This window comes from Mesoplodon densirostris, chromosome 3, assembly GCF_025265405.1.
Source record: "Mesoplodon densirostris isolate mMesDen1 chromosome 3, mMesDen1 primary haplotype, whole genome shotgun sequence".
Lineage (NCBI taxonomy): Eukaryota > Metazoa > Chordata > Mammalia > Artiodactyla > Ziphiidae > Mesoplodon > Mesoplodon densirostris.
This window is the reverse complement of record NC_082663.1, coordinates 79,782,961-79,799,460: the sequence shown is the minus strand read 5'-3', so window position 1 is coordinate 79,799,460 and position 16,500 is coordinate 79,782,961. Positions and strand designations below refer to the sequence as shown.

General features: G+C 41.7%; 1 protein-coding gene across 10 annotated transcripts in view; it reads right to left on the bottom strand.

Annotated features, from left to right (window-relative positions):
- The window catches only part of CAST (calpastatin), a 125,483-nt gene that overhangs the window by 82,702 nt on the left and 26,281 nt on the right, over positions 1-16,500 (bottom strand). For 6 of the 10 annotated variants that reach the window (XM_060093180.1, XM_060093184.1, XM_060093179.1 and 3 more), the window contains exon 3: positions 7,099-7,170. The exons of 2 other annotated variants lie outside the window; for them this stretch is intronic. In XM_060093180.1, the coding sequence (XP_059949163.1) occupies positions 7,099-7,170 (72 nt within the window). Of the gene's footprint in view, positions 1-959; positions 1,053-7,098; positions 7,171-16,500 lie in introns of those variants that run through there. 2 more of the 10 variants (XM_060093188.1, XM_060093187.1) reach the window with 2 other exon arrangements.

Below are 16,500 nucleotides of genomic sequence, written 5' to 3'. Positions count from 1 at the left end.
GCAAAAGTTAAATTCAGTGCCCACAAACAAAATGCCACGAAGAGGCACTCTTTAAGTTACTCATTAGAAAATAAACTTTACCCTTTTGAACAGTAGATGCCACTCCTTATTGACCTTCGCTGCAATGCAGAGGTTTTTCTCTCTAGAAAATATCTCATATATCAGGAACTTTCCAGAGCTGCTGATTAAGCATTTCCCTTCCTCTGATGTAGGTATAGGTGGGTTCCTAGAGGGCTCATCAGAGGCCCCAAGGTCCAGCCCTTTAAGGAAGCTTCTCAAACTCTGCCTCGTTTTCTCAAGCTGTAAAATGGGTATAAAGAACTTGCCTCTTATCCATTTATAACTGAGGGATGCTAGGACCCTAACAATACATAAAAGATCGTCAAATCTCCATGAAAACATTTCCATTCTTGAAAGACAGGTACAAAGTACCCCTCAGCGATGTCATCCGACTACAGTCTCATAGAACCAAAACATGTCACATTTGCCACACCACACCCAGCATGTATCAGGTAAACAGAGAGGTTATACACAGTGAGGGGCATTCTCTAAAACGGAGGTCATCACAGTGGAGGGGGCAGGGCTACGGGAGAAGATGGGGTCTAACCCTAGAGATTAAAGTGCCAAACCAAATCAACAGAGCTCCTGCTTTTCTTCTTTCAGCATTTTCTCCGGATCACACAAACTCCTGGTTTTGTAACCCTACCGTGTGCGATCACCAGACACATTCCCAGCCCAGAAGCCAGTAACAGTGGCGCCGACAGGGAGGAGGGGTTGACTAGTAACACAAGTGAACTTAGAACCCGTTTGGAAGGAAATGGATCCTCAAGGGCAAGAGACGGGTGAGAGCGTACGTCCAAGTCTGGGAGCCGTGGCAGGGTCCGAGCCTGGGACGCGCAGGGCCGGCGCGAAGGCAGCGCGGGCTGCCCGCCTGGGAAACAGCCGAAATCAGTACTCACTCCGCGTCCGGCTTCCGGGCCCAGAGACTTCAGCCGGGTTTGGGGGATGTTTGCATTACCGGTTGGGCTTGGCCCTCTCGGTTTCCGTTTGGAGCCTCAGCCCAGCCTGCAGAGAGGGAGGCGGCGGGGCGGCCCCAGGACGCGACGCTGGCCGCTCCCCGCCCCCTCCGCCCGCCCCCAGAGCGGTTCCCGGAGGGAGGTGCTCGCTGCCGCCGACTCATCGCGGGGCTGGCATCCCGGAGGCTGGCAGACTAAACAGCGCGGCCTGTGATGCAGGCCACCGGCCGATGGCAGAGGTCTGCCACTCCTAGGATGTCGCCAAAGGCCCAAAGTGGGCTCTTTGCAAACACACGCCCCCAAATATTACTTTTGAAGCTATAAAGTAAGTTAACAATTCACATTGTATAACGGATTTTTTTTAAAGAGCAGTTGAACAGAACTAGAATTCTACTGAATTACTGGACGTGATACATTATGACTAAACATTTCAAAATAACTAAGAAGGGATTTTAAGCCACGGAATAAACTAAGAATTCATGAATTCATACTGCTATAAATAAATAAACGAATGAATAAGTATATAGGGGAGAAGGAAATGTTCTCCCTTATAGAAGAACGCCAACTAATAAATCTAAGTGATGGGGTTGGAGAGAAGAGTTCTAAAATTTAAAGGAAATATGGGAAGCCAACTTCTCCCAAAGCCGTAAAGCAATCACAGTGAAGACTCTGGACAGTGAGGTTGGGGTATGAGTGGAGGAGGCTGCGGCGGCAGGAGGCTGAGGACCCGAGGCCTCAGGCCTATAGTTAGAGACAGCTGAGCAGCCAGTCCTTCAGCCTCCAAGCCAGAGGTGACGGCATTCCGAAGGCGGAGAGCTCAGCGGCACAGCGCGCAGCGGCGCACCCGCCTGCGCCCGGCAGTCAAAGTACGTGGGGTCGCCCTGACTTCTCCTGCTAGGTGTTCCTCACAACCACCTTGTCTATTATCAGTGTTCCTTTACTTCTGTTAAATAAAGGTGGCGAAGTAAGAGCCCTTCCAACTCTAATATTTTATTATAATTCCCTGAGAAGACCCTGTCCTCATAATTATTTTTTCTTAAACATCTTTATTGGAGTATAATTGCTTGACAACGTTGTGTTAGTTTCTGCTGTATAACAAAGTGAATCAGCTATATGTATACATATATCCCCATATCTCTTCCCTCTTGCGTCTCCCTGCCACCCTCCGTATCCCACCCCTCTAGGTGGTCACAAAGCACCAAGCAGATCTCCCTGTGCTATGCAGCTGCTTCCCACTAGCTATCTATTTTACATTTGGTAGTGTGTATATGTGAATGCCACTATCTCACTTCATCCCAGCTTACCCTTCCCCCTCCCCGTGTCCTCAAGTCCATTCTCTACGTCTGCGTCTTTATTCCTGTCCTGCCCCTAGGTTCATCAGAACCTTTTTTTTTTTTTTTTTTTTTTAGATTCCATATATATGTGTTAGCATACAGTATTTATCTTTCTCCTTCTGGCTTACTTCACTCTGTATGACAGACTCTAGGTCCATCCAGCTCACTACAAATAACTCAATTTCGTTTCTTTTTATGGCTGAGTAATATTCCATTGTATATATGTGCCACATCTTCTTTATCCATTCATCTATTGATGGACACTTAGGTTGCTTCCATGTCCTGGCTATTGTAAACAGTGCTGCAATGATCATTGTGGTACATGACTCTTTTTGAGTTACGGTTTTCTCAGGGTATATGCCCAGTAGTGGGGTTGCTGGGTCGTACAGTAGTTCTATTTTTAGTTTTTTAAGGAACCTCCATACTGTTCTCCACAGTGGCTGTATCAATTTACATTCCCACCAACAGAGCAAGAGGGTTCCCTTTTCTCCACACACCCTCTCCAGCATTTATTGTTGGTAGATTTTCATAATTCTTCTTGATGAAAATTCAGCTTAAAATTCCTTTTCTGTTTACTGTCAGTATTTTCTCTGCTTTTTTGTTTCTCAAATAAACCTCAGCTCATCTAGGTTTTCCTGAGACAAAAGACAACTAGGATGACTTATTTGGGCCACTCCCCAAGAGGGATGAGCCCTGGGTCCCAGAGCCCCACCCCATATGTTAGGCAGCATATCTCCCTCAATGAGGGTGAGTATGTCTGAGCTCCTCAAAGGTACAGGTTAGTAATTACATGGTTATGAAGTAAAGTTTCCAAAGATTCTTGTCCTGCAGGACAGGTAGAAAGGGGCTCCCTTCCCTGGAGATGAAGAGGGATGTATCACTCCCAGATGTGCCGTGTCTATCCCAGTCCCTGAGGCTCATCCTTTCCCCCAGTGGGGCCTCCACATCACCTGCATCTGAAAAACTGGAGGGTATTTATTAAATAGAGAAAATCCTGGACTTACCCCCTCCCAGTGAATCAGATTCTTGCGGCTTGGAACCTGAGGACCTGCATTTTAACCAGATTTTCTAATCGATGTTTAGGTAATCTAAGGTACAGGTGGTCTAAATTACCCACATTCAGCACAATTCAGCATCCTTGCTGCTCAAAGTGTGGTCGCCAGACCAGCAGCAGCAGCAACTGGGAACTTGTTAGAAAAGCAGAAAGAATCTCAGCTTCGCCCCAGACTTCCTGAGTCAGAATCTTCATTTTACTGAACACCTCACTGATTCAGTATGTACATTAAAATATGAGAATTACTGCTCTGATCTTGTTTCCCAAACCTTGGTTATTTGTGTACTACCTACTTAATATTTTTTAACCTGCCACAGCTACATGTTCTTAATATTTTAAAAATAGATTTACTTTTTAACCATTAATCTAGCCTTGTCTTAAGCAAAACCACGCATGGGATCATGAGTTTGAAGTGCTAGTTTACTCTTCCTAGCACGTTAAAATACCTGCAGAACTTTTGAAATAGAAACGCTTGCCTGCTTAGCAGACAGTCATCAAACACACCACATGTGGTCCAGCGGTTCTGTGGGTAAGGCTGACACTGAATGGTGGAATACCCTCCACAATATGCAGAGTTTATTCAGCCCCTTAGTCATATTATGGATGAGAAAAGTAAAGGCCTGGGAGGAGGGCTGTGCCACCAAAGTTAACACAGCTAGTTATGGCAGAACCAGGGCCAAAACCACAGAAGCACTTCTCTGGTGGGTGCTTATTCCTGTGCAGATTTTCTCCTCTCTAACTGGGAGAAAAGCTGTTTGTACCCTCTTCTGTTTAAAAGGCCTAATGTTGCTAAACAACCTATAATCAGTGATTTTCCTCCAGTTCAATTAGGTAATTCTCCTGTTTTCCTTTCTGTAGTGGATAGCTGGCAGCTGACAATACACTTGAAAAATCCTCACTACTCACGGATCATTTCCCACCTAATCAATAAGCACCTTCCCAAAGAAGAACCAGAGCATTCCCAACCCCAGATTCCCTGTGCAGCAGAGCTGAGGCATGGGACTTGCACTGGCCAATCAGCCGTGCCTCACAAGAGTGAGATTGAAAATAAGCCTGTGTGGAGGCGCCACCCACCGGTAGATCTGTGTTATGATAAGGCCTTTCAGCATTTGAGGTTGGCAGTGCCAGAGTTTCTGGCCTCCAGTCCTAAATGTGATAGGTGCTGAGCTGCGGTGGCAGCAAGGAGAAGCTCCCATGGTGTGTCCGGGCATTGTTCCTGGCTGTGAAACTACATTCCTTCTGCTGGAGCCTTCTGGATTTCTCTAGGAGCTACCTGCCATCCCTTAAGGAATTCCTTTTTAGCTTGAACTAGTCAGAGTAAATTCCAATTGGAACTGATAACTTTAACCAGTATTTCTTCTTAATAGCTGTGCTCTCCTGTAGAGACATTCCTGATGCAAGTTCAACCTCGCTTTCCTCACCTGAATAAGTTGGTGGTTACGACAGAAGTTGCCTGAGAACTCTTCCAGTAACACAGTTGCCTGACTGTGGATCGCAACTATTTTCTTATTTAATAAGGGTCTAATTTCTATAGCCTCATTAGTCCTCATTATTAATTTATCAAAAATTTAATTTTAAGCACTAAACATCTTATAATAATTATTTTGAGTTATTCAATAGAAATATCTATGCCACTTAAGTGCTCTGGATCCTCCAAGCCCAGGACTGCATGGCAGAAGTGGTATTATTTGTGCACATAATTACTGATTGTGTAAGAACTCTCATAAAACAGTTCTGCAATACATGGTAACCATTCTATCATTAAATACTGAATCTTTAATACAGACTATGATTTTCTTAATAATTGTAAAATTGTCACTTTAACTTTCGAGTTGAATGTGTCCAGAATCAAGAAAACCAGGCCTAATTCTCACTGCCAATTGTATTTACTATTTTGTCATGTCATGTGTTGGGAGAATATTATTTGCCGGTGTGTGTTATGATAATTAACTGTGTAATAAAATGCTTCAAGGGATCACAAATGCTATTACTCCCAGCTTTTCTGAATGATGCATGGGAATGATCATTTTTAGGTGATGATGATACCAAGCCCTTTCAATCTGGCATCAAAAGACAAAATAAGAAAGCATATGTATTTTTTTCTTCTAATACTCTGTAAGAGTTAAAGATACAGAAAGGAAGGAATGAAGAATTAAATCCTGGAAAAACTAATATTCAGGAAACTGGTGAAGGAAATTGAGTCAGGAAACCACAGTGAAAAAGAATAATCGAGAGAAGAATGGAGATAGCAGAAGGCAGTGTCAGAAGCCAAGGAAAGAATTACAAGTTTGCCAGTAAACTAAAACAATAACTATGTGGCTAAATGTGTCCGCCTCCCTGTTACACTCCCTCCCACAGCTTCCTGAGACCTAGCAGGGTTTGGGGAGGATGGCCAAATGCTTTGTAAGCATTGCGCCTTGAAATGATTGGATGATACTGCTGTGTGGAAAAATGATGGAAAAGGGACTGCTTCTTACCATGAAATTCAAGGAAAAAACAAAAACTAAATGCGATTTTCCACAAGGTACCGACCCTCTAGGAGTTTAGGTAGTGATAATTCTAGAAACCATTTACAAATGATTCACTAAACCTCATGAGGTTGGGGTTTTGCTAATGAGGCTTCTCATTTTTAGAGGCATAATTTAAGCATAAGTTAAATAAAGGTCCTAATACTGTAAAAGATAGGAAGTATCCAGAAAATCTTTTTTAGTTGGAGACCTCCAAACAATAGAATATGAGGACTACCAAGGGCAACTGCAGCAGAGATACATTTGCCCAGCCTCTTCTCATTTCTCAGCTGAGTTTTACTTTGGGTACTTTTTAGGGGCCAGGAGAGCAGCTGAGACTCCAGAAGGCACTAAAATACGAATTCTTCACCAAGCAAGTAACATCCATGAGAAAGTCCACAGCCCTCCATAGGAGAGCTACCAGTTTTAAAGGAAAAATGCTTATTTGCAATAGTTGTATAGGCAATCCTGAAATAGGTTGAGGTTTTTGATAATCTTGGACACACTGCAAGATCACAAGCTGAAATGGGAGGAACAAAACTATTTTATATATTGAAAACTACTAGTTAAATAGTAGTTACATCTTATCTTGAAAGATGAAATTTCAGTGATTTTTATAAGTTGCAAAGCTTTATAGTGTCATATTACCAAAGAAGGCTCAATCAGAGTTTATAAGGTCCAGGACCTTGCGTGAACTGGAAACCTGGCTTTGAACCCTACCTCCATCTTACTGGCTTTGTGATCTTGTCGAGGTTACTTAACCTCTCTGAGCCCAGGTTTCCTCAGGTATAAAGGAATTATAAGGTTGTGACGGGATTACCTAAGATAATTATATAGCACACTTAGCAGAGAGCCTGGTGTGGTTACTACTCATGAAGAAAACTTGGTGTATGCAGAAGTCAAACATTATTTATAAATATTTGTGGTAATAATGAATATTTTTGGACACATTATTATATGCCAGTAAGAATAATAACATAAATGGCTTTGCGAGCTTTTAAATCATTCAAATCATTAGTAAGAAATTACACGTCTCCTGCCTCACACTACCCCCACCAGCACAGAAATGGTACTTTGTTCAAAAACTTTCAGTGATATATGGACACTGTTTACCTTCCCTACAAGTCCCACCCACTAATGGTACACCTGTAGAGTAGGGGTCTTTTCTTGCTCAGGAAATGACTGACCTTGGTGACCGGAGCTGTTCCACCAGCCTGAGTTCTGGAGGGTTGACTGCTCCCAGGTTTTGTCGCTTTTTTCTGAAAATAGGAAATATTAGTTTCTATAGGAGAAGACATCTTCACAATCTGGTCAAGTGTAAATTTTCCTATCAATACAAATATCTTTTCAAGCAAAATTCAGTCTAATATACTAAGTACACAAAAAAGAACATGTTTTTATTTTTTCATGTCTTCACCAGAAGACTATATAAATATTAAAAACAAAGAGTATTGTACATTGAATAGTTCCCAGTTGTTCAATATTCAGTGGTTTGGAGCACTTCAGAAATCCTCACATGGGAGTTGTCATTTTCCACACAATGCACTCCCAGAACATCATCACTCACCGTGAGAAAGTACGTGCTTTCTCTCTTACCCTGACTGCTACGGAGAGCAGATGTTAGTACAGCCTCCACAGAGGGTGACTTAGCAGCAAGTATCAAAGATGGCAATACATCTAAAAATTTATCTTAGGGAAATAATATGACAAGAGCAAAAGCCTTTTTTCTTCAGCAGCAAGTATCAAAGATGGCAATACATCTAAAAATTTATCTTAGGGAAATAATATGACAAGAGCAAAAGCCTTTTTTCTTCAGCAGCAAGTATCAAAGATGGCAATACATCTAAAAATTTATCTTAGGGAAATAATATAACAAGAGAAAAAGCCTTTTTTCTTCAAATATATTCATCACAGTATTCTAACATCAAAAAGCTAAAAACAATATAGCTAATAATGAACGTTTATTGAGTTCTTACCATGTGTCTTACCGTGTGTTTAATTATTCTACTAGAATAATAAAATTATAGGTAATAATAGAATAATAATGCTCTAATAATAGAGTATAGTACAGCACTATTGTCAGTGCTCTGTTTAAGTACCATGTGTTACAACTTATTTAATCTTCAAATTACCCAAAATAAAGCTGTTATGCCAATTTTCTGGGTAAGGAGATGGAGGAATGGGATGAGTACACAACTTGGCCATGGTCACAGCTAGTCAAAAGTAGCATGTCTGTTTCAGACCCTATACTACCTTCCACATAAGGGGTTATGTTATGAACAGTTACAGGATGAAATATCATATGGTTATTTAATGATCAGGTTTAGAAAAACATTCCATTAAATGAAAGTATATTATTAATATTTCACATAAAGAAAAGTCACATAAAATAACATGAATGGTATGGTCTCAAGTTCATACGAGGTTATTTTCTGATAGTGGGGTTAAGAGTGCTTCATTGTGCTTTTTTTTGTTTTTTTTTTTGCGGTATGCGGGCCTCTCACTGTTGTGGCCTCTCCCGTTGCGGAGCACAGGCTCTGGACACGCAGGCCCAGTGGCCACGGCCCACGGAGCCAGCTGCTCCGTGGCATGTGGGATCTTCCCAGACTGGGGCACGAACCCGCATCCCCCGCATCGGCAGGCGGACTCCCAACCACTGCACCACCAGGGAAGCCCTAAATTCAATATTTTTAAACTCAACTGAGGATATCTCAGATTTCCTGTGGGTATGACCTATTGAAGTTTGCCTTGCCCTCTGAGCTGCCTGAATTACTTAGTCTACAAAGGACCAATTTAGTTTAGCTGAAACAAGAGTAGAATTTGTAAAAATGATCCTCTATTATGTAATATTTACAAAGGCCTTAATAATGTCAGGCACTTAAAACACAACACAAAAGCTTAGAAATGCACATGCATACCAGAGCACAGACACCTTATTCTCAGATTAGTAACCATACAGATTGTTTTGGCTGATATATGACGTGGTTCTCTCTTCAACTGTGTTTGACTTCATGCATCCCTCTATTTATTGGAAAGACATTTATTGAACCCTGGCCAGGAGCCTTGTCCTATTCTAGGCAGTGGGGATATAATGAGCAATTAAACAAACAAACAAAAAAAGGTCTTACTCTCATAGTGCTTACATTCCAGTAGGAGGACTCAGACTCTAAGTAAGTCAACAAAAAACCAAGATGATTTCAGAGAGTGATGAGTGCTATAAAGTCAATAAAACAGGGTCATGTAACAGAGAGTGGCTGGCTGAGGGTTCCTTCAGACAGGATAGACAAAGACATTTGACTGAGACCTGACTATAAATAAACCAATCATGTAAGTATGGCATGGGGGAAGGAAGGCATTCTAGGTGGATAGAGTAGCACATGCAAAGGCCCTGAGGTGTGATGGGATGGGTTTGGCAAGTTGGAGGAACAGAAGTATGTTCCTGCAGCTGAAGCAAAGTGGGCACAGGCATACATGGTATGAGATGATACAGGATGCTGGATCAAGATATTTGGTCTGAAGTGATGTGGGTTCATTATGGCCCCGCAGTTGGGTGTGTTTGGGATCATCAGTTTCTTCCAGGCCTTGGCTTGCTTCCTGGCCTTCCCTGAGTACCATCTAGTCCTTGTGAGTCCTCCTTTGCCTCCATGTGAAAAGTTCTCAAAATCCTTTGGCTTCACATCACCTTGTACTTAGTTTTGCAGTGTCTTCCTCACCCTCACTCCCGCTCACCCTCACCATCAGCATCGGTCCTTAGAAATCCCACTCTGACCTGGACACATTTCTCACCCAGCTAGGTCTGCATACTCACAACTGTGATAGGGCTGGATCTACCCTCAGATAGAACAGAATTCATTTACTCAAAGTAAGTGAAAACTCAAAACAAGCTCACTCATATACGATTCTGCATTTGTCTTAACACACAGGTATGCTGTGGTCTCTAAAAGATTAAGATGCTAAATGAGAACACCAATCCTAGGATAATTCAAATTTTGAGTTAAACTATTTTTCTTCATTTCCATAAACCCATAGACTAAAGGTTACTGAGCAGATTTTCCCTTGCCATTCAATCACATTCCCTCTAATATTTATGAGCGCTTCTTTGTTTAACTTAAGCTTTATAGAAAAGAAATGGTCAGGAACAGCTTGCCCTCATCCCTCTATATCAGGTCGCAGGCCTGGCTGAGTCATTCATTCCTTGCAGGACAGCCTGTCACAGGGCCTCAGTCCTGATGATTGACAGGGGCAGCAATGTAATTGTCCACACCAGATTTACCTCTACTGGACTCTAACCCCAGGACATCAAGTCCGGTCCATTTACAGAGAATTTGTGTGATTTCTCCTGCTCAGGTGCAGACTCCTGAGTATACACAGGTCCTATTCCCATGGACTATCAATCCACACCTTCTACTGGAAGCAGCCTCCCCCATCTCAAAAGAGGTTCAGAGTCTGCCAGCCAAAAGACCGGTAAAACAGGCACCTCTGCTTGCACAGACAAGATCGATAAAGAATGCACAGATTAGATCCATCCTATATGCTGCTGTAGGAAGACATGAAGGGAATTAATGGCATGCCTTTCTTGTATGTTTGTTGTGGTTCATAATAAAAGGTTTTATTGAATGAATCAGAACTCAAGTCTTAAAAACTGTTTTCAAGTAACGATGAAATTCCAAGAGCCAGGCAGAGCTGTGTCATTATCTCCTAAAATCTCAGGAAAGGCCCCTTAAGTGAGGCCTCATGTCATCCTGAGACCTAGTAACTCTGTAAAGAAAAGTGCCGAATTCTCTAGAATAATGGTCCTACTTTTTGACACATGTGGCAGGAATCCTGGCTGCACCAAATGCCAGCTGTGAGACCTCAGGCAAGTTTATGAGCATTTCTAAACTCTAATTTTCTCACCTGAAAAATGAGAATAACCCTACTTGTACCTCAGAGAGAGACTGAGAGGATTAAATGAGATGAGGTATGGCCTGAAGTCTGTGGCCCACATGTTGGAAAACCCCGCTCTGAGGAGACAGGCCCAAGGCCTTGAACAGGTAGCAATGGGACAGACTCCAGGGCAACCCCAGCGCATCTAATTTCAACTCATGAGGGGTCTTAGTGGCTGTTGAGAATTTTCTATGAGCTTTTGTTATTTATATAATAGAAAAAGAATTGTTTCTTCATTGGACAGAAAGTGATTTTTCTTTAAGACTAGCCATGATTCTATTAATGGATGCAGTTACTTGGAAACAGTTTGATCCTTTTGAGGTTTGCTTTTAAGCGCTGCTAGGGTGGACAAGAGCAGCCTTCAGATAGAAGTAATTTGTTTTCAATACAGCAATGATACCCTTCTGAGTACTCTACCCAGTGATTCCAACTGGTGAGAACATGTCCTGTTCCTGGCCTTGTGTGAGGTCTGGAGATTACATGAGAGTATAAATGCAATGCATCTAAGCCCACAGTCAGAGATACTATGATTACTCAGTAAATTCTAGCTAAGGGAAACCCGGGACCACTTCCAGGGTTGATGCTGAAAGGCCTACCTAATGAGTTAGGCCTACCAGAGCCAGATCAGCAGGTCCTGATATTCGTGCATCAGCTGTCAAAGATGACAGCCCCTCTGGACCTTGCTCTGACAGGTCTCACAGGTGTCGTCACTGTCACACGGTGTGTGAGTGTGGGTCTGTGTGTGGGGGGTGTGATTTAGGGTCAACAAGATCTGCAGGAATAGACATGACCTCAATATGTTTCCTGAGAGTGGCAAGGACCCTTCTGAGGTACTACAGGGTGTCAGGACAGGATATGGAACAGGGGATTTCAACAGCCTTGGTGGCACATTTAAATATTAGTAAAATATCTGGAGAACACTAAAACTCATTAGTAAGTGAACAAAGAAGTCGGTGACTAGGCTTATAAATGAGAAAAATTTAACTCAACTCCATAGTAAAAGAAGGTACTTTAGTTTGTAAGCTGGGCCACAGCTTCCTTTCAAATACAGCTTTGTTTCCTTTTTACATTAATGATGTTCTTATGTAAGAAAATTTGGATTAAAAAGAAAGGAGTGTTTCTGCCTTAAATAACAAGAAAACCCTCGACAATTATATGCAACAGTAGTTTTCAGAGGCTGGACACCAGGCAGCAAGGACAGTATTCCCTGTGAGAGAAACAAACCAGGGGCACCCTGTGATCGCCACAGCTTACTGCCTGCAGAGTTTCCAGCCGCCGGATCATGCAATGGCTGTCGGTCTCTCTGGGTTGAGGAGATGGAGCTGGGACCTTGAGGGTCAAGGGCACTCGAGGGGCTCAAAGGGAGGGCACCAGAGAGGAGAGCTACAAAAGTGAGCTCCAGAAACCCGCATGTGCATGCCTGCGAAGAGAGCCTGAGTCTGGGGAAAGACCACCCATAAGGAGCAGAGACATAATCACAGGGGCTCCCAGGGACCAGGAATAGGACATGTTTCCAGCAGTCAGAATCACTGGGTAGAGAATGCAGAAGAAAAAGTAGGACTGGGATTTCCCTGGTGGTCCAGTGGTTAAGACTCCACGCTTCCACTGCAGGGGGCACAGGTTCAATTGAAGAAGAAGAAGAAAAAAAAAAAACAAGAAAATGTAGGCCTCCTCTAAAGGTTGCTCTGTTCTAGCCAAACAAAGATTAAAAGCAAACCCCAAAGGATCAAAGTGTTTCCAGGTAACTTAACTGTGTCCCAGAACAAAGCTCAGGAAAACTTAAAGCAACAATAATAAAAAAACACTCAATGCAATATAAAATTCACATCTGTTTATCATCTAATCAAAAATTACAAGGCATGCATAGAAGCAGAAAAATACAACTTTGTTTTCCAAACGCAGGAAAATTAATGTTCAAAAAGCATAGTATCTTTTTTTTTTTTTTTTTTTTTTTTTTGCGGTACGCAGGCCTCTTACTGTTGTGGCCTCTCCAGTTGCGGAGCACAGGCTCCGGACGCACAGGCCCAGTGGCCATGGCTCACGGGCCCAGCCGCTCCGTGGCACGTGGGATCTTCCCGGACCAGGGCTTGAACCCGTGTCCCCTGCATCGGCAGGCGGACTCTCAACCACTGCGCCACCAGGGAAGCTCCAAAAAGCATAGTATCTTGATTGCTGGGCTGACTACGTGAATCTACACATGTAACAAAATGGCACAGAACTATATATACATGTACCAATGGCAGTTTCCTAGTTTTGCTATTGTACTATAGTTGCAGGAGATGTAACCAATGGGGAAGCTGGGTGAAGGATACACGGCACCAGCCATACTATCTTTGCAACTTTCTGGTAATCTATAATTATTTCAAAATAAAAAGTTTTTTAAAAGTATGTTCAGGAGAGACATAGCAAATCGTTTTTTTTTTTTTTTTTTTGGCGTACGCGGGCCTCTCACCGCTGTGGCCTCTCCCGTTGCGGAGCACAGGCTCCAGACGCGCAGGCCCAGCAGCCATGGCTCACAGGCCCAGCCGCTCCGCGGCATGTGGGATCTTCCCGGACCGGGGCACGAACCCATGTCCCCTGCATCGGCAGGCGGACTCTCAACCACTGCGCCACCAGGGAAGCCCATGGCAAATATTTTTTTAAAAACCACCCAAATCAAACTTCTAAAGATAAAAATGTCTGAGATAAAAAATACACTGGGATTAAGAACTGATGAGACATTGCAGAAGAAAAGATTAGTGAATTTGGAGATATAGCAATGGAAACTACCCAAAATGAAACAGAGAGTGAAGGCCTAGAGGACAGGGAACAAGAGCATCAGTGAGCTGTGGGGCAACTCCAAGCAGCCCATACATATACAATCGCAGCCTCCAAAGAAGAGAGAGATGAAGAGACAAAACAAAATGTTTGAAAAAATAATGGTCAAAACATTTCCAAAGTTGATGAAAACTATAAACTCACCAATCCAAGAAGCTCAACAAATACCTTTTAAGAGTGATAGGATCTGATTTTCCAGGCCACCTTGAAGCCTCTTATGGCTACTGTTCAGTTCATATAATTTTAGACAGCATTCAGTTTGGTTTCTAAGACAACAAATGTGGTTAATTGTTTATAAGGTCCTCTGGCTATAATTTTTGTTTTTATAACAGTTCAGGACATCAGAACACTCCTTGAATCATACATCATTATTACCCAGTGAATTCAGCAGGTCAAGGGCAGATACAAACTCCCTAAGTTTAAGAACAGGAGAGTATAATGATTTCGTTCCGTTCGTTAGATTTATAATACTATGAACTTAACTCTTTAAAACTGTTTTGCTAGGTCATCTGTTGTTGGCAGCATTTATATAAGAACAGTGGATTTGGGAAGATATATTTAGCTTTATCATAATGGATAAGTTACTATTTTGGAACTATATATATTTTCACATGTAGTAAGTACTCTTCTCCATATCCCCTGACACTCATGCACGATAAGATTAGGCATATTTGTGGTGGACATATTTTAGATAGCTTTTCCAGGTAAGTTTTTTAAAAGCAGTCTTGGAAAGGAATGCATTAACTAAATGGGCCAAAAAGTTCTTTTTCTTTGATGAGAGCTAGGTCCTTCCTCAAAAAGTTTCTTATGCTCCAGTAAATTAAATGTAGAATATTCTCATTACTCTTGCTGCTAAGCAAGACATTAGCCATATAATGCAGAGTTATGCAGTGGCTTCATATCTAAAACTTTTATACTGTACTTTTTAAAGCTTTTATTTTGAGGAAGGGAAAGGGGCATTTGTCTGAATATGGATTCTAAGTTGTATATATTTCCTGTCATTCTAAAAAGTGACTTTGTGAAGCAAAATTTTGCTAAATGTTAAAACTTTGAAATTTAATATACCAGATAATTAAAATACTGTCCACTAACTAGTTCATGGACTTTAAAAGTAAAATACATCCGGCTGTTAAAACCATATGAAGAAAATTTCATTTTTGTCTAATTGCAATTAAAGGAAAATGTTAAAATATTAAAATGAAAATAAAAGTAATAATTTCCAACCAAAAAAAAAAAAAAAAGAGTGAGGAGTTGGGTACGAAGAAAGGGTCAAGTTGGGATTTAGATTCCCATCCCCCAAAGATTCCAGTGATAATGAAGTCGACCTGTGGCTGAGAGTTCTTCTGCCCCAGCTAAGACACAGTGCCTTTCCCTGCCACGAAGATGTCAAAGAGTTCCTGAAGGTTCCAATCCAGCGATTCTCTTCTCCACCCCGAAGTGTGAGAAAGGGAACTGGTCCACATTTCCACCAAAGTAATAGCCCTCAAGAGAAAGCAGGCTAGGGATTCTCCAGTTTGCGATAATCCGTTACCTAACAGATTAGATGTTATATTTGACAGAATTTGTGAGCACACAAATACACAAGAATGTTTTCATTAAAGGAACATCGAAACCCTCAAGGGTTCAACTTGGTAGCTGACACATTCAAATAATTGCTCAAGCCATTTTTAAAATCCTGTTTGTTGAATGGTCTTCAGAAACTTCAACACATTATTTTTAGTTGATAGTTTTTTTCTTTCTTAGCATTTTCTAATCAGTGCATTTTTAGATCAGTGGTGTCCTAGGCTTGGTGAAATGTAGTATTTTTCAGGATAAGAATTCTCATTAAAATATATGTTTTGACACATTTGTTGAAAAATCAGTTCCATTAGTTAATAGTCACCCCCTAAAATGAAAAGAAATATTGTGTTTCCACATGAAAACACATGCTTTATTGGAAAATAGTATCTCGGAAAAGACTATCTTTCAAAGGGAGGTCAGATACCCCAACACTAGCAATAATAAGGCTGTGACTCTTATTCGCAAATGTTCTTTTACACCATGGTTGTAAGTAGTCTACAAACAAGTACAAGTTGCTATGACTACAGAAGGAAGTATAAATGGGTGCTACCCCCAATGCAATTTGGTAAATAGGATATGTTAGTCCCCTGGGAAACACCGATAAATAGGTCATAATCATGTCTTATTATTAACTCACAACCTAACATAGAAATTTACTCAGTGAATGAAACATCGCCTCCACAAAGCCCTTAATAACACACGTTATGGTGGCCAGCACTGAATTTTTTTTCCTGATTACTCAGTGCCATTCATCGTCTCCAAGTGGAAGTCCTTGAAGTGGTCTATCTCATGTCTTTCTAGTCTCAAGATGGCTGCATGGACTGGGAGTTAGGAGAACGCTATCTTTCTCCTGGCTCTACCTCTGCTGTGACTTAGCTTCCTTCCCTGCCTCATTCACTATCCTTAAGAAGGGAGCAGCTGTGCTTACACTTACATTTTAGATCCAAGGGAATGGGAATGATTTAACCTTGTTTTATGATCTTCCTGAGTAAAAAGAGGGTAAAACACAAGGGAGAAAGAAGGCAGTGAAAAGTTAGAGAAGTGAGTTACAAAAATTGACAACAGTTGTAAGAAAGTCTATGGAGTTAGCTTTAGGTAGAATTCTGAAAATAGATAATTTTATGAACAGTTTTGGATACTAGTTGAAAGTATAGACTCTGGAAAATATGTTCCATCCTGGCTCCACTATTATACAACTGTGTGACCCTGGACAGGTTATTTAATCAAGTTGTGCCTCAATTTCCTCATCAGGAGAATGGGGTGCTTGTAAGGGGTGTGTGTGTGTG